The sequence below is a fragment of the Grus americana genome, chromosome 15 (assembly GCF_028858705.1).
Source record: "Grus americana isolate bGruAme1 chromosome 15, bGruAme1.mat, whole genome shotgun sequence".
Classification (NCBI taxonomy): Eukaryota; Metazoa; Chordata; class Aves; order Gruiformes; family Gruidae; genus Grus; species Grus americana.
In genome coordinates, this window is record NC_072866.1 from 8,278,588 (window position 1) to 8,296,923 (window position 18,336).

Here is an 18,336-nt window from a genome sequence, read left to right on the forward strand (position 1 = left end):
CTAGAGAGGCTGGGACCTCCCCAGAGCTCAAATGCCAGCAGCAAAAGGCGGGGGGGGGGGGGGGGGGGGGGGGAGGGAACGGGTGCCAGCTGTGAAAGGCAGGTTCACCCCTCGTGCTCAGCAGGCGATGGGTGAGCATCGCTCCCCTGGCATTCCCTCCTTAACTCCGCTGCCCGCCCAAGAGATGTGCCTGAAGGCAGAGCAATATTCCCTGCAATCAAGGCAATTTGCTGATCAGAGCCCATCAGGCCACCCGTCACACCTGCAAACACCGCACTGGCGCACAGCAAAAGCGGCTCACCTTCCTGCCCGCTCCGGGCTGCGAAGCCTGAGCAGCCACCCGAGGACTGGAATTTCTAATGGAAATCGTGACAAAGTTGGCAAGACCCCAAGAAAAATGAAGGCTCCAAATCACATAATTACCAGAATAATGAAATTCTGTTACCACTCATAACCAGTGTGGAAAGTTAATTAAAATGTTCACATATACTTGTAATTATTAGAGAAAAAAATAGCCAAATAATAGAGAGCTTTAAAGACACAGTACACACCCTGCTTCCCAAAAGAGAGCATCTGATATTTGTGATCTGATCAGACATCTCAGGTCTTCATCGCTGTGACACAGCAGTCGCACGGTCCGGGAGGGAGCCAACAAACTGGGCTCCCAGTACCGCGACGCTAGTGCTCCCAGGTAGAGCAAGGACAGATCACGCTGGAGTAGCCACACGGCCACAGCTCACAAATACTAGAAACGTCTAAATACAGAAATTGCAAAGGCGTATGTTGTACCACACCTTCCCAAAGCTTCCTTTTCCCAGCACCATCAGGAAATTGAAATCCGAAAGTTTCATCCGATCTCTGCTCCCGTTGTTGTCGAATTTAGAAATGGCATTTGTTGTCTTCTCATCCGCAGCCTTGGACCCTGTTCCAATCTTGGCTCTCTGCAAAGATGGAGATGGGACGGGGAGAAAAAGAGAAAAAAAATACTGAAAACAGTGTGGAGAGAGGTCACTACAAAACCCGCGAGGGCTCCTGAAATCCCACGTTAATCAGCTCTTTTCCAGGTCAAACGCTACCCTGAGCTACAGGAACCTTTTCTGTAATTGTGACAGGGACGGCACCAAGAAGGGCAGAAGTTATCAGCCCCAACACATTGCACTGTTTAGCTGGTTCCCAGTTAACCTCTGCGAGGGCAACTGGGAACTGCATCTGCCCATTACCCCGTTACCCCTCTCCCCGCCGGCAGCGGGGCACGGCAGGCAGCGTGGCCGGGGAGCTACCCTGTAACATGCTCGACGTCACCCAAAGTGTAGAACAGAGGCTTCAAAAAGCTTTTTTTTCCTCAAAGCTGGCTTCTGTCTGTCACCTCACCAGAAAAGGACAGGTGAATATAAATATATTAGGGTAAAATACAGGACTTTTTATCCAGCTCCACCTCCGTTACTATCTGATATTGAAGAGAATTGCACTCCCGTGCCAGTTCAGGCCGAACGTAGGAAGCTACAAATCCATTTTGAACAAACCAGAATAGAAAGCACTCCTCCTGCATCCACAAGCAATCGCACGAGCTGCTGCAATCACAATTGCTTATTAAGGAGCCTCACAAAACCCCCACATTTTTAAACACGAAATCTCATCAGTTGCTCGGCACCTCCTCATTGGTCCAGGGGCTATCTAATCTGCTGAACCACAGTTTGTAAAAGCTATCTCACAATTTATTCCGTTTTAATTTTTAGAAATATGCAACAGTGTAAGGCTTGCACTGAGCTCAGTCTAGCATGAAATTCCATTAACTCGATTCCAGCAGTTCAATTTGGCTGCTGCTCGCAGCTCCTCCAGATAGGAGCCTCACAAGTAATCTCCAAGCCTTTGCTGCTGCTAATTGGTTCTTGCAAGGTTCTCCGTGCTGTAAAATTCTCCATTCAAGGTCACCTGCAGCACCTACAAACATCTGAAAAAGTCCTGCACTGAAAACTAAAGGAACGGTCTCCGGGATTTGCAAACATCGTAATTTCTAACGCAGCTCTGCCCCAGGGAGGAGGCTGAAATCGTCCAACAGCCACCGGTACCTGCTACTGCCACGTGCAGAGCCGCACAGGCGGCACGCTTGCTTCCCCACGGGAAAAAGGGCATGCGTTGAAAAGGAAATAAAGTCAACTGTCCCAAAGTACAAAGGTTTTTCCTCATTGGAATCTTTAGGTTTTTGGAACGTCCCCCAAAGAGGGGGATACGCAGCAAGAGCATTTTACTTCAGATCAGCCCAGATGACAAACAGCAGAGTCCTTGGGGGTTTGATGCTCACCTGACCATGAGAAGCTCCACTGGACACATCGTGGTACACCAAGGGTGAAACCATGACTGCACCGTGTGGTACGGTGTGGCAATCTCAAAAATCTTACGCAAGTAAAAAATATTATCCTCTCTATTCTGCAGAGTGCACAGCCTCAGGCACTCAGCACTTGACCCTCCCCCATCCATGAAGCCGAAGCCTTTAAACTCTGGCACTGACTGAAAGCTGCTCGTTGAAGTTGGCCAACGAGGGATCCAAACATGGGCAACCGAACAAGAGCAGCCTCTGCGTCTCCACGAAGCCAGCCCTGTGTCGTGTAACTTTGCCTTCAGCAATCCTCACCCCGTTGTATTTCTAAGCTATCTCCAAAAGAAACATGTACTTATCGGCAGGCAAAATAGTCATATTCTGTGAAAGCTTCCTAAATACTCTATCACAGCTGAAAAACAATCTTGTCAGATCAGATTTGACGCTAAATTAACCTCTGTGAAAACAAGCTGTACTAAAATTCAAGGGCAATATTAGGTTTCCATTCAATGACACCAAAAGCACACCTCTGTTTCGGACGAGCCCGTACTGTCCCACACCTCTGCAGCCCAGAGCACGGGGCTTGGCCACGGGATCCCTGACACGCTGACCAAAGTGGGGGAAGGCTTTCAGCCCTGAGCAGAGTGGAAAAGAGCGATACCAAGAGGGAAGGAAGGAAAAGGATTTTCATTTGCTTCATCCCAGCAAACCGGGCAACTTCAGGCACAGCGTTACCAGCAGCGCCGGCAGACGCCCGGGTTAGCACCCAGCACCCAAGCGTGGGAGCGACTTCAGGTCCCTCCTGTTGCCTACAGCTGCTCCCGAGTCTGCGTTCGAAGAGGGGCTGCTTCAGTCACAGTCAGTCCTGCACTTGACCTGAATTTGCAGCGTCGCGGTATGTTCACAGGAGACCAGATGAGGATATAAACACAACGTGACTTCCCGGATAAAACAGGCTTGGAGTGTAGCTTGGCCAGGAGGGGAAAGGTCTTTTTGGAAAAGAGCCCAAAGTAAGAGTTGGGGAGATGTAAAGGTGGTCATCCCCGAGTGAAGTGCCTTACCTTTGCTATTGAGTGTCTCTAACATCTATCTCTGAGTACAAAAGTCCTTTAATCTGTTTTTAATACACTCTTGATGCTCACACAATCTCGAGACCTCTTTAAGGTTTACAACTGAAGCGTGCCAAATATTGCTCACAAAATTTTTTTAAAAAAGCACTTGACCTTCGTTATCCAACTCCATTTGTTATAGTTAATTTACTACATCTGAATTTATGCAATAGCAGCTGACGTTCACATCTATCAAGCTGTCCCAGCAAGCAGCTGATAAAGACCGAGCAGAATTAGCAGGGGATGTAGCGCAAGGCTTCACGCCGTGCTTTTGTCTCAGGATGCTTTCTTGTCAAGCCCAGGAGGTGCCCGCTGCAGACAGGCGGCTGCAGGAAGCGCAGCAGCAGGACCTCGGCCAAGAACGGTGTCACAGGCTGCCAGAAAGGGGCATGGCTCCAGCCAGCAGCTCTGCGAGCACCCGTACATCTTCTGCGTTGTCCAGGCTGACACCTCGGTCCTTTCAGCTGGGTGCTTTTGCAATGTTAAGCCCACTCAAAATATAAACCTGTCATACGCATCGCAACTTTGTCCTATTGATTCGCGCTGCCCAGGAACAGGCAGGATCAAGCAACGCTAATGCAGATCAATTGAAGGATTCTTTTTAGTCCTTATCATCTGAAACGCCGTGACAGCACCCGGCTGCTGCATCACAACCGGGCGCCAGCGCACTCCTCGCCCCTCGGACGCCAGCACAAGCCATCGCTCGGCTAGCCAGGGATTTCTTTCCTTGTAACACTGACTTGCTCATAAGGGAGGATGGAACGGGGGAAGACGCAGCAAGGTGAGGGTACAGATGTACTCTGGCAGAGTGAAATGACACCTCTGGACAATCTATTTTCTGATCTGTAGGCAACTCGTCATCGGACTTCCAACATACATAATGATTAACACCGCTGGAACACCATGAAATGCAACAAAAGCAGGTAGGTAGTTCTTTATAGAGCTGACAGCCATTGGGTGTACGCCACCTGTTGTATTAGAACTGTCTTGTTTTCTTGGATGTTCAGGCAAGTTATATATAAATGAGATAAACATGAGATTAAAAAAAAGAAAGGAGAGAAAGAAACTAACTCTCCAGTCCTGTGCTACCATTATGGAGTTCACGCTGACAACCACAGGGACAACTGTTTTATTTTACGTATGGCTCATTTCATGTAAGTCTCCAGACGTACCACATTCATTCTTAGGGTTCTGGGAAGACTTTAGCTGTACTGAAAAATGGCAAACACCTATTAATTCAGTAATGTCTGGATCAATCATTCAGGAAGATCTTCCATGGCCTATTGAGTAGTAAATAGGCATTTCTCCTTGAAGCCTCTTTGGGGAGTTGGACCCAAGCATCACTGAAATCTTTCAGAGACTGGCACGGAAATTTCACCTCCGTGCGGATCCCCGGTGCTGCCCGTGCAAAGCCCTGATGCTCTCTGACGCTGACAGCAGCTTAGCTGGGCCAGCTCCTCGGGGCAGCCGTGCTAAGGCTCTGCGGAGCCTTTCCGGCTCCCTGAAATCCCATATCCACATTCATTCAGAAAAGCCCATCGCTTTTACGTCCTTCGCTTTCCCCGAGCGAGTATTCTGCACGCCCATCTGGACAGGCCGGAGCTGGCCGCAACGCCAAGCCCTCAGACCCCGCTGCTCGCGGGAGGGCTCTGGCTGGTGCTGCCGGCTTTCCCCCCAGTTACGGGCTCTCTTCAGACGATGCACCGTCACTCATCTCACCTTCGCTGTCACTTGGCCATATCGGCCAGCCCGTAGTCCAGGTAGCATGGACTCCACTCGTGGTGCCTCAGGTTACCCCGCGACCTGGGCTGAGAGCAGTGCTACGCACCACGGGAAGGACAGGTTACCCACCCTGCTGAGAGCTAAATCACGTATTGCCCTGGTGTTCCGGGGTTACAGCAGCGCTTCTGTCGGTGACACCTGGGGGGTAAGCACCGTCCGGGATCGCTGATACCCCGTGCTAGCTCACCCAACCGTCGCCCTCTTAAAAACCCAGCCCAGTCTCAGCGCATGAGGCAGGGTAAAGAAGCTGCCACGACATTTAACGGCTAAGAAAGGGTTCCTTTCTGAGATTAGCTGCAAATCCAATTATATTAATATCTTAATTTATCTTAGTTAATTATATTAATTCATAATCAGCAGCATGACAGAAAAAACAGATGAACAAATCCTGTTATATGGCACCTCAGAACAAGGGTAGAACTGCTGTACCAACAACTCGCGCACGTGCTGACTTCAGGAGCACGGTTACATCAGGTCATCCTGGGACACCCAGGATCTTCATCCCTCTTTAATTGGAATATAGTGTTGGAAATACATTCACTGAAATATCTCCTCTTCTAACTACGCCATACTCATTTTAGCAAACACAAATTGTGAATTAGGTAATCCTAACAGGAAGACAGATGTGGTCTGAAACAACGCAAATGAAAGGGGGATGTTTGCTATGCTGCTTGCTTTGCAGTAAGAAGAAACGACTTCTTAGAAATGATGGGATTTCAGACTCCTCCCTACCCGCAGGTAGCAGAGACACGGGATCAAGCACGCTTTTAGTGGAGCACAAGGCACCAAGCAAACATTACACAATGCACTGTACAATATTCTCTGTTGTATTTTCAACCTAAGTGCCAAAGAATAATTTTCGTATCTCTCATCTCCTCATCCATCAGAAATGACTGTTCCCTTCCCCAGCTAATCCACTGCCTGCTTCTACTGCACACACAGTCAGACACACACGTGCGCAGCGAAGTCACTGTGCTTTCAAATTAGAAGAGAGTATTCCAAAAGGGAGAGACGGATGGCTCATTCCATGTGCTACAATTGAAAACCATCCTGACAATCCCATCAGTAAATTGCCTGCGAATGAGCCCTACACCTCCAGCTCCTGGTGTATCTGAATCCTTTTGCCTTAACTTGCTCTTCTGCAAACCTCTACAAAATGACTTTGGCTCATCTGTCCCCGCTCCCCGTCATTCCTCGCACCACTGCGCAGTTGCTCCTGGCCTCCCCGTGTGCCTCGTGCTGCAGAAGCCATGCAGCTGCAAGGACTGGGAAGCCAAGGAGTGCCCAGATCCCTGCTCAAAGCACCCGCTGTCTCTCCGCTCTCCCCTGCCCTGGCAGCACCAGCCTGGCATGGTGACAAGACCCAGCACTGGACCAGCGAGGCAGGAACCGCTTGCAGATGCATCACAAATTTCCCATTCCTAAACTGATCCAGCAAGGTCCTCGCATATTATTTAACATAATCAAACCATTGCTGGAAAGCTTCGAATCTTCGGAGTGACTTTTTTTAAGTGTCACTGAACAACTTACCTTCTGGAAGCACTGCTTGAAGCTCGTGCCCTGGAGCCAGGTGTGCCACGGAGAGCCTCGGGAAGGACCAGCCAAGGGCACGGGTCCCCCAGGAGCGGGTGCAAAGCGGGGAGAGGGAGGAGCGATGGGCCATACCCTGCTCCGTGCTCCCCGTGCTGCCAGGGAAAGAACTGGCAGGGAAAGCCCCTTGCCAAGCGCATGGCAGGGAGTGAGGAAAACCCTGAGTTCCCAAGAAAAATCAATTCACCTCAAACTTCTGCCTCAGTTCCTCATTTCCTTCTTCTCCCTCAGGAGGCACCGGGACGTTGAAATACTCCCCCTCCTCCTGGCTCAGCAGCTTAAACCTGGAGGGACACGGTGAGAACGTTAGGTCAGAATGGCAGGCAGGACTGCAGGCAGGCAGGACCCCCCCTCCCGCCCCAAGCACAGCTCTGCCTCCACTGTGCCTGCCTCCGGGTGACCCTTCCCCAAGGTTAGAAGACCCCCCCAAACCGTCCCACTCACGTACCCGAGTGGAGGGTTGTTTCCGGGGTCCCTTGCTGTACTGGGGACCCCAGCCACCACAACCCAGAAAGCACATCCGATACCCGCTGCGGCGGATGCCATAAAGCACCGGCGCCTCTTCCAAAACACAAGTGTGACCCAAAAACCCACAGACAAAGCACGTCTTTCTCATGACTGCCACGGGCACGCGCGTGGGCAAGCTCCTTCCCCACCAGCTGCCCCAGGTGCCAAGGCAGGCTGGGTTCCATGGGGGGAGCACACAGAGCCGGCCAGTGCCGGGCTTGCGCCGACAACCCCGAGCGCAAAGCCAAGATCCTTGGGAAAAAAACAAAAAACAAAAAACAAAAAAAAAGTTTAGGCAGCAATTATCAGAAATCATGGAAATGTCGTTCAGATCTGAGGCGTTTCACATGACCGCAGGCAAAGCCTTGGCTCCATCGGCAAACCCCTCCCAGCAGCTGGAGGACGGTTATCAGCCGTGTGTTATCTACAGAGGCTGCACAGAACGAACAAAGCGCTATTTGCATAATATAGGGACAGACTCTTCCTTTGAGCTTGTTTTCTCCATTAACCGCAGTTGTTTAGATATGAAATATACATCAGAGCTCCTGCTAGAGTTTATTCTAGCCAAATGCTGTGACAAGGAAAATTACTTAGATCTCCACTTACATGATTTTTAAAAGGCTGGGAAAACGATCAGACCTTGGGCCGCATCAGAAGCCGGCAGCGCACCAACGCCAGCTGACACACGCGCATCCTTACAGCTGACTGGAAATTTGGGGGGAAATGACAATTTTCTTCTCTTTTTCCAGAAGAAAAGCCGTGTCTCAGTCAGGGTCTGGTTTGTGGCAAGCGAGGCTCACGGGTTAAGCCCTGCCGCGCCGCGCCGCACCGCACGATAACAGGGCCAGACTCTGCCTGCAGCCCCACCACGGGCGGGTTTTCCTGAGCGGGGGAGGTGGGACAGCACACGCTGCCTGGCTGCGGGCCCCCGCCGGGCAGGACGAGGTGGACAGTGGCAGGGAGCACCCCCAGCTCTGCCCCCCAAACCTCGGCTGTGCCAGGGAGGCAGTGGGTGCCCCGCACGGCGCCAGCCCTCCAGCCCACCCCCCTGTGCAAGAGATGCACGACGCGGCGCTGCGCGGGCAGGCTAGCCTGCCTGCTAATTCCTCCTTCTCCGGTTCTCTGCCCTAAGTGAGACACGTACAGCTTCCACGGTGGAAAAGACAGAGTCCGAGGTGTTTGCTCAACTCGCGGAATGCAAATTAATGGCATGCAGGTTTTGGTTTCCAAAAGACATATAATATCTATTTTCAATTATTACACTTCATATGGAAAGGTAACACAGCTCTCAGGCATCAGTGGCTAGGGAGGAAAAAAAAAAAAGGGGGGAAATAAGGCGGCATGTGTCCTGCTGGGGGAGATAAAATGGAAATGAAGAGACCCATTGAGAGCGGGTGTTACAGACCCACTGTGTTCATCTTTCATATGGTAACGAGCGACAGTAATTACACACTTTGCTAGCATTCCTCCTTTTATCGAACGGCCCCCCTCAGCACCATTTCTGACAGTCTGCGTGCTAGAAGCGGCTGACCCTGCCACAAATCGCAATTCAAAGCGTGTCCCCCCACCCCTTCACCCGCTCACAGCCTTGCTCTCCTGCACGCCTGACGAAGCCACGTCGCCTCCCCACTACAGAAACTAAGGGAATCCAACCAGAAAATGCTGGGAAATGCTTGTTCTCCTGGCAGGTGATGCGTTCCCCCCCTGAAGTCTCCATGGTGAGAGCCCACGGGGAGCACCGGGAATGCCAGGCAGCGTCTCTGTGCGTGCCCGGGGGAGGGCACAGCCCCCGAGCAACCCTGCAAGGGGCAGGGGGACACAGAGGAGGTGACGCGCAGGCAGCCCACGCGGGGCTGTCCCGGTGCCTCTGGCCGTCCCGTGGGACACCCCACAGCCCACCACAGCACCAGCGATTCTCACCAGTCTGAGAGGTGGAGCAGCACCTTGCACGGGAGACAAAACGGCTGGTGGTCCTCGAACAGAAGGATGCTGGTAAAGTACAACGGGTTGCCATACCTTCCAACGTGCACAAAACGACCAGGATTGCTTTTTGCCCATAGTATTTTTAAAATAATTGCGCTCTCACCATCCATCGACTCCCGACTTCTGCAGCTCAGAAATCCCGAAGGACAAGGAGCCCATGAAATCGTTCCTGCTGGTCAGATCCCAGTCCCAAATCTCCACAGACAACCGCCTGTCTTTGTCCGCCTCTTTCAGTTGGCTGGAAGAGAGGAAAGAAAAAGGGAAGGTTTTATTCTGGAAACCATTGCTACACCACTGTGCCCTCCATGCTCCATAAAAACATGGATGCAAAATGATGCGATGACCGTTCAGCTCTCTAATATTTAATTTCCCGACCGTATCCGCTTCAAACGGAGAATGCAGAATTCCTGCCCTGAAACGCTCGGCTTTGATCAGGGGTCAGGGCAGAGGTTTGAGCATTTCCGAGTCACACTTACAGGACCAAAAAGAATTATTTCTCAGTTGAATCAGCTTCATGTCTCTGAATAATTAAATCAGAGCAAATACAATCACATTAATTCTTAGGGGTGAGAAAAATTAGTTTACAAGTTTAAACATTTTTCTTGTACTTACAATTTAAATGTTTCGTTCCACTCAGGATTCAGGGAGCACTTGATAGTTTTGGTCTTCTGTTTGCTTTCATTTTTGGGGTCGGGGATTAGTTTAAGCTTCACGTAGGGATCTGACAGGCCATTAGGATCCATAGGAACTAGGTTTTTAGCATCTCTTACTGGGGAAGAGAAAAAGGATTCAATTCAGTATCCAAACTATAAAAATACCCAACAACTGACAACTTCCCTGTGTAGCAGGAGTAAGTGTGAAAATAGCGATTAAAACCAGATGCGGACACGGACGTTACATGAGAAACGACATACAGTTGTCAATGCAGAGCAAATGCAGCCAGACAAGGGAGGCTGAAGGATCAACTCAGGAGATTATTGTCCCTTTCCGATAGGATGATTTGTTATTTTCTCTCAGTTTTAAACAGTTTAAAGCTGCTTTGTTTCCTCTGCCACCTTGGTAAGCAGAATTGCACCGATTTGCATCTTTCTTCTGGGAGAGGTGGGAGCACGGGGACAGTGCTTTCCGCGGAGAGTGGAAATGTCAGTGAAACAGCCATGAACAGGGGAGAGCGGGCACCAGAACGCACCACCACAGCCGCATCCAGCACCGAGCTCTCCTCTTGGGTACCCCTCCCTCGGGGGGACGCCCGCAGGGAGCGGTGCGGGCGCTGGGCTCAGCAGCATCACCCCGGCTCCGGGAGCCGGAGCATCTCCTCCAGGGAGCAGGAGCAGAACGAGGAGCAGAAGAAGGGAGAGCAAACCTGTGTGCGACCTCCACTGCTTGTAATTGGATTGCAGCTTTGACAAATTAAATACAGTCAGGCTGTTCTAAGTCTATTTCCCCAGATTAAGTCAAAAAGGGTCTGTCTTCTGGGAGAAGGGTCTTATCTTCCCTTCAGCTCGAGCAAAGATATCAGAGATGGAAAGTCTGATGGGACATGATGCAGTACAGCTGTAACCAGGGAAAAAGCTGCTCGCAAGGAAGTCCAGAGCAGAAACTCCCCTTCCCTGCACTGCAGCCAGCAGACACAGCTCCAACGGGTGCTTTGCAGGCTCTCCTGCCCAAACCGCCCAGGTCTGAGCGGGCAGCTCTGCCCAAGCAGCGGTGGGGACTTCCCTCCTGCCAAAGCATTGCGGTTACGGAGCCCCCGGCCCCTGCTCAGCAGCCGGCACGGTGCCTGCCGGCAGCCCCTCGGCGCAGCATGCCCACACCTCCCCAGGTGCAGTGCACCCCTCGGGGATCGGGCACGGAGGGTCGTGCCGTGTCGGGAGTGGGGAACTCGGCACTGCCTGAAATCCCACCGGATCACACTAGCAGCTCTGCTGTGAGGTTCACCGGGGGCACAGCTTCACCCCATACACCCTAATCCCAAGAAGGAGAGGACTCCAGCTGCACGTGCAGTGCTGCAGGATGTTAGAAGATACTTCCAGAGAGTCAGCAAGAGCAAAAACAATCGCTCAGTTCCCAAATCACCAGTAAGGCATTTCTGATGCAAGGCTGGGAGCCAGATAGTTTTGAAAAGTGCATTAATGATCCAAAATCTGCAATCTGCTGCTGTCCTCCTGAAGCATTGCCCAATTTCCGGCTCCACAGAATAAAACTTGTAGCCAAAATTCAAATCTGCATTTATAAACTAGCTCATTTATCAAACGTGACACCCTTGACAGCAGCTTGCGAGACAGAGAGAGGCAAGCCTGCCGGGAATCGCCCGCTGCCCAATTACAGGTGCCCAGGCAGCCCTATCGATTCGGCAGCACCAGATATTTTCAGACTCCTGAGATGAGGCAGCCACAGGAGCCAGAGCCACCTCCTGCCCCCCTGGCAGAAGGAGAAGGAATGACTTCATTGCTGACAGCCCCAGAAGCAGCGACACGCAGTGACCTTGCCGTGGATGCCGTCATGCCCAGGACAGGTCGGATCTCTTTGCTGGGGTCAGGGATGCAGATGCAGCAGCTGCTCAGCGCTGGCATTTACAAACAGCTTTCTCTGCTCGTGTGCAAGAAGCGGCTTTGCTGTCTGGAAGAGGGGGAGGACACGTGGCGAGGCGCTGGTCCCTGGGGCAGTCCCCTCCCACAGGCTGTGCGGGCAGCAGCGGTCCCGTTTTCCCAGCAGGAATGAACGCCCTGCCAGGACCCGGGGACCCTGCGCACTGCACCGCTCCAAGATCTGCCATCGTCTCCAGGGAAGGTGCTGAGGGGGGTCGAGGACCCTGGAGTATCCCAAAAGCACTTGTGAGAAGATGCCCAGGGAGGAGGATTCACCCTTCCTGTACTAGAGAGGCTCCAGGCTCGAAATTTCTTTAAACAGACAACAGGCGTCTCCGGAAGACAGTACAACATCAGATCCGAGTGGCTTTCAAGCTTCTCCGGTTATCGCCAATTTGTTACGTATTGCACAGGCTGCTCTCCAAGCTGGGGCCAGCTTTGCACCGGGCCATCCCTCCACAGACCCCGTACGGGTAGAAATCCTCCGCAGCAGCGCCAGGGCTGTTGAGGCACCAGCGCCCGACGTGCATTATCTGCTCCGCAACAACCTCATCCGCTTAACGAACCTGCGCAGCCCCGCGTCCTCTGAGAGCAGCCCAACAGTCGCATCCTCTTCCGCCTGTAACTGCTTGCTGTGGCACAAGCAGCATGACTTCATTTCTATAATGTCCTGACAATTATCTTCACGTGCCATTTAATAAATTAATCTTTTTTCTTTTCTTTTTTTTTTTTTTTAAATTTGGACATAAATACCAGCTCTGCACTTCAGAGGATGCACAGTAGTTATTCTGTGGCTTAATTTGGACTCTCAGTCAAAATCTTCTGCGGAAAGCTTTGTACCATCCAAGCAGAAAGGCTTGCAATCTGCTGTGTAAAATCTTTAAGTAATGAGTTTAATTTCCAAGGGCCCTGCCAAGGTTCTGCACTGATACAGCCGGAATGCCTTCCCCTCCCTCACCCCTTATCAGAGAAGAATACATATTTTCTCATCACCGTTATAAGCTTTTATAAGCTGTGCCTTTTTGATAGGAGACAAGGCAATCTTTATAACCACATTCCTGAATTATAAAGCACAAAAGTGTATTAGAGGAAAGTCCCACAAAAGGTCCTGCCAAGGCACTACCTGGCAATGAGCCCGCGGGGGAAGCAGTCTTCATAGGGTTTGTAAATAAACAGCAGGAACGGCTTTTGCTGTTTGCAGACGTGGGAAGTGCCTTGTACGGGGAGCCCAGTGCTCCTGCACCCCTGTCCCCCAGCCCAGAGCCCCGCCAGACATCCCCCTGTCCCGTACCCTCTGCACGGCTCCATCCTTAACTCCTCGGTCGGTCCGACCACGGGTCCGACGGCAGCCGTCACAGCTGCAGGCAGGCGTCCCGCTCTTCTGCAGGCTGCTGCCTCCACCCGAGCGCAGGGGGACCCTCTGGCACGGTGAACGATGCCCCCTAAGTGCCCTGCTGAACCACGGCCTCTTAATGCCCTCCCCTTGCAGCTCTGGCTGTAGAATTATCATGAGAACATCTTTTCAGTGACCCTGACCATCTGAGGCACAGGGAGATGTCAGGGCCTCGGGGGAAGATCTCATCTCCACGTCGAAAGCAGACAGCCCACTGCCACTCGCTATCGTGCAGGACCACTTAAACCTGGGGTGTCATGGTCCTGGGCACTGAGCGGCACCCGCCCCAGTGCAGGTCCCGCACCAACGGTCTGGGGCAGGAGATGGTCCACGCTGGTGACCATCACTCTTCATCTGCTCCGGGGGTCAGCAGAAATCCCTGGGGACTCCTCAGCCGCCCCGAGACAGACGGCAACAGTCCCTGTGCGAGCAGCAGGACTGACCCAAGAGCTGGAAGAAGCCGCTCGCTCTCGGGACTCAAGCCAGACGATGTCCCCGTACAGAGAGAGGATGCAAAATTATGTCGCACTGAATCAATGCTCCGACTTTGCTTCATGTTTCACCGTCCGAACGGCCAGTGTAACATCCTCTGCAGACAAATGAATAAGCCTTCATCATTTATCAGGCCATTGTTCACTTCTTTAAGGAACAGGAAAAATAATTCCTGACCCTCTTAGTCAATCAGTTTATGCCCTGAAGCATGAGATTTGATTACCTCATGTTATTATCTCAGCATGCAGACCTAAGAATTTCATTAATGGGAATAATTTTATCTACTCATTTAAAAAACCAAAATGCTTCTGCTTGACCTTACGTAACTTTCTGACTTTTCAAACAGAAACCAACAATTAAGTGAAAGAAAAATAAAAACCTCAAGAATTGTAGCAGTGATACCTTGGGTTGAGAGAAACGTGCTCCTCTCCAACTGTTTATGGTATTTCTTTGACAGCTAAATTTGATGTAAAACAGCTTTACATCTGTTATATTCTGACAGTTTTGTGCATCATTAAGGAGTAGTAACATCGTTATTAGTAGCGATGAGTAACAATATCACAATCCCATTTAAAGCAGCCGGCCTTAACCCACTTTGGGTAGCAAGAGCTGCTATGGCTGAGGAGAAGCCGCCCTGGTTCAGGCTGCGGTCAGGAAGAGGCGTCAGTAAGTCTTGGACTTCATGGGATTTGGGGGGGGGATTTGGGGTGGGGGCAGAGCCCACGTCCTCCTCTGCACACCGCAGGTGCCTGTGCACGCTCGCAGGGGACACGCGGGTGTGCGTGAGTGCTTGGTGCAGGCTGCGGCTCCGCAGCACCCGGCGGGTCCCTTCCCGGGCGCCCGTGGCACCACGGTGCGGGGAGCATCACTGCGCTGCCAACGGCCGGGGTGTCCTCAGGGCTGCACACCAGGGCTGGCCGGGGATGAATAACCCTCGTTACACCACATCCTTCCATTGCAGAACAGCCCACCCCAGCACCCTGGCGAAGCCACGGCAGACCAAGACCAGCAGCCACAGCTCCGCAGCGCCAGCTTCCCGAGGCTCTGCCAGGGCAGCAACGATGCTCGGGGGGATTTCTGCGAGGAGCAGTCTCTCCCCTGCCTGGGGGGCACAGCAGGGAGGCGTAGTCCTGGCCTGGGGACACTGCTGCATTGCCATGGGAACGAGATGTCACCCGTTCCACCGTGTAGGGCCAGGGCAGGTAGAGCTGGTTGAATGATATTTGAATAATTCATTCTGCAAAATTTGCAATAGTTTCCAAATAAATTATTCAGACAACATCTTTTAATTACTCAGCCAGCTGTAACTGCAGGAACAGGCTTGGGATGAGACACTTATTTCAGACACCCACATCTCCAATAGAAAACATGGGGAGAAATATCACTATAACGAATACCCAAAGCAGGAGGGAACACAGCCTCTTCAGGCAGCTTGTTCTGGTCGGGGAGGTGACGGCCAGAAGCTCACAGCAGCTGCGAGAGCAGGGCAAGGCCCTTCCTCCAGCGCCAGCAAGAGCTCTACACAGAGAAGTGGGTCAGGCAGCTCCGGAGCAACAAATGCTGCAGGACCGGGGAGGGATGCAGTGCTCAGGGGTGCATCACGTCCCCCTCCCAGTGATAGGGAGGACTCTGCAGGTCTCCACCAGGAAAGCCCACCTGGAGGCCACTTTGCTGCCAGTCCCACCACGGTGGGGCATCACCCTGCTGAGCTCCACTGCTGGCCAAAGAGGTGACAGGCACGAGAGGATGGTTTCTGACTGTGCTCCCAGGGTTGTTTTAGCTGGTGTAAAATCAGCCCCACACCAAGGAAAGGGGGCTGGCGCCCCATTGACAGCTTCCCGGGGAAGGCAGACCACAGCCCAGCCCCAGGAGGTCTGCTCCCCACCTCCGACACTGCTCCCCCACGCCCCAGCCCACCCTGCCCCACACCTGGGCCACGGGAGATGCTGCACAGCCCTACGCGAAGGGCCGCAGCCGGCCCCCTCACCTGCCTGGGGTCCTGTGTTCACAGCTGGTACCCAGGTTTCCATGGGAAGGCAAGAGTAATATGCTGGATAAATAAAGACCAGAAAGTTCTTTCTCACTAAATATGCAGTGCCATATGGGGGTTCAGTTTTATGGTTTTTTAAAAAAAAAAAAAAAAAAAAAAAGAAAAGCCTACAACAAAACCCACTCCTACCCTGCTCTTAAAGACAGCTTACACTGGCTGCCAAATCCTTTACCTTCATCTCTGAGGAAGCAGAGCCATTACGACATATTTGGCGCAGATAATTCTGCTTCCCATTGCCCACCACAGGGGAAAACCCTTCTGAAAGCCCTGCTTATTGCAAGGGGAGGTCAGGGCTCAACCACATCAACCCAGCCCATCACCTCACCGCAGCCTTGGCCAGCAAAACACCATGCCACACCAGTGGCACCCCCTGTTTCACACCTCTCGGACAGGGTTTTGGAGAGGGGACCTGCAGCACTCATCTTCCTCCCTCCAGCAGCACACACCATCCCCAGCCAGGAGCAGTCACATTCCAGCAAGCGCCCAGCTCTTGGATTAACACCCTCGTGCATCAAAACATTTAATTAATGCTCTGCACAAGAATATATTTGCACATGCTTATACAATAGAAAAGGCACAGGACTCATTATGGCTGCATCTTCCTGGGCCGGTGATTATTAATTAACACACTTCCAGCTCGTTTATCTAATCACAGCATAATTGGTTTCAGTTTTGGTCAATGTTTTACTTCACCAGCTCAGTAAATAGCAAGGCTCCGGTCCCGGCAGCCTCTGCCAATGCTGCAGGCGCAATAGGGGCATCGTCTGTAACCCCGAGCTGATGCCGTGCTCCCACGGGTCCTAAGGGGGGGGTCTCAGCTTCACTGGAGACACCAGGGATGTCAGCACATTGCCGAGACTCCCAAGAGAGAAAGGGAACCCAACATTGTCCCCGCACTCCAGCAGCCCTTGCACAAGGACAGGGCACGCTCTGCTTTCGCACGCACACAGGTCAAAGTCTCCTCAGCACGCTGAATAGCGTCCATCTCCCATGTGTGTCGTGGAACTTGCAGCATAACCCTCTCACATTTTTTCTGCATTTTAGTCCCTGTAGACCACTGCTTCCCTCAGATAAGTGAAGAACTGCCCGACCCCCAGCTTGGTACAGGGTGCTCCACACCGACACACGACAGACTGCAACTCCCGCCTGAACAGAGCGGCAGGAAGAGCGAGCTCTCGGCCGTAGGAGAGGAGCAACCCACAAACAGAGCCCTCCACGCAACTTTCTGTCTCACCATCTCGGAGAAGCAATAGGTTTAATGGACTCCAAGCCCAGCCTTCATATTAATCATAGAATCATAGAATGGTTTGGGTTGGAAGGGACCTTAAAGATCATCTAGTTCCAACCCCCCTGCTGTGGGCAGGGACACCCTCCACTAGCCCACGTTGCCCAAAGCCTCATCCAACCTGGTCTTAAACACTTCCAGGGATGGGGCCTCCACAACCTCTCTGGGCAACTATTCTCTCCAATATTCTCTTGCTTCTCTGTTTCCCAAACTGAAATATTCACATCTCTTAACATGACAGGCTCAGAATAATCTGCATTGGGAAGCTTTTCTATTATGGAAGCAAAAATGTGCAACGCCTTGATGACATTTTAATTTGCTACAATTTCCCACTTTATTCAGCAGTCTTTTCCCACTAATAAGATACTTGATCAAAGCCCAGACCAGAACACAGACGGTCAATATATATTTGCTCTTGTCCAACATCAGCCCAACGATGCCCTGTCACGCTCCATCGCATCTACCTCCCGCACGAGGCGGCTCAGAGATGCACACCCCACCTCGGTCCCACTCCGCAGCATCCTCACGCCACATCCTAGCCGGACCTCACACAGCAGTGGGTGCAGATGTGCTGTCCCACGTGCTGGGATTGCTGTTACGTTCACAAGTCTCTTTTCCTTCTTGTTTCCTTCACAAGAAACCGTGTGTTACTGTTGACTCCAGGGTCAGGAGAGAGCGGCACCACCCTCGCTGCATTGCTGCCCTCGGAGCTGGCGGGATCCGACTTGCGGACGCAAACCGACACCAACTGGCTCTGGGGAATTCTCTCTTTATATTTAAAGTCAAGCCAAGAGTTGTGCCAATGTTGGAGCAAGGAATAATAGCAACACATATCTGCAGACTCGTGGGGTGTAAAGGACCAGATTCCCTGAGTGACCAGGGTAAAAACTGCCCAAGTCAATTAAGAGCCTTTAAGTAGCATCCAGAGGGAATTAACTTGCTTTGGCAATTTGACGCGTCTCAGAGCACTGCTAGGTACCGAAATTTTGTTTACCAGGCCCAAAAGATGACTTTTCTTTTGTCAAGCAGCTCAAGCTAAATAACCCAGCCCATGCCACCTACTTAGTATGACAAAGCCGCGAGCAGGAGTTTGCCGTGGTTTATGTGGCGGGTGAGAGAAGCAGAGATCTCATCGCAGCATTCGAGGAGAAGCGACAGAGCTGGGCTGCCCTCACTCCACAGCCCACTGCCACGGCCAGCACCGGCCGACTCTGCAGCAGCTGTGCAGCGATGCTCAGCT

General features: G+C 52.0%; 1 protein-coding gene across 2 annotated transcripts in view; it reads right to left on the reverse strand.

The window, feature by feature from the left end:
• Nucleotides 1-18,336, reverse strand: part of PRKCB (protein kinase C beta) — a 133,306-nt gene that overhangs the window by 40,040 nt on the left and 74,930 nt on the right. For both annotated transcript variants that reach the window (XM_054842773.1, XM_054842771.1), the window contains exons 6-9: nt 9,901-10,057; nt 9,392-9,526; nt 6,986-7,082; nt 795-941 (exon numbers count right to left, since the gene is read on the reverse strand). In XM_054842773.1, the coding sequence (XP_054698748.1) occupies nt 795-941; nt 6,986-7,082; nt 9,392-9,526; nt 9,901-10,057 (536 nt within the window). The remainder of the gene's footprint in view (nt 1-794; nt 942-6,985; nt 7,083-9,391; nt 9,527-9,900; nt 10,058-18,336) is intronic.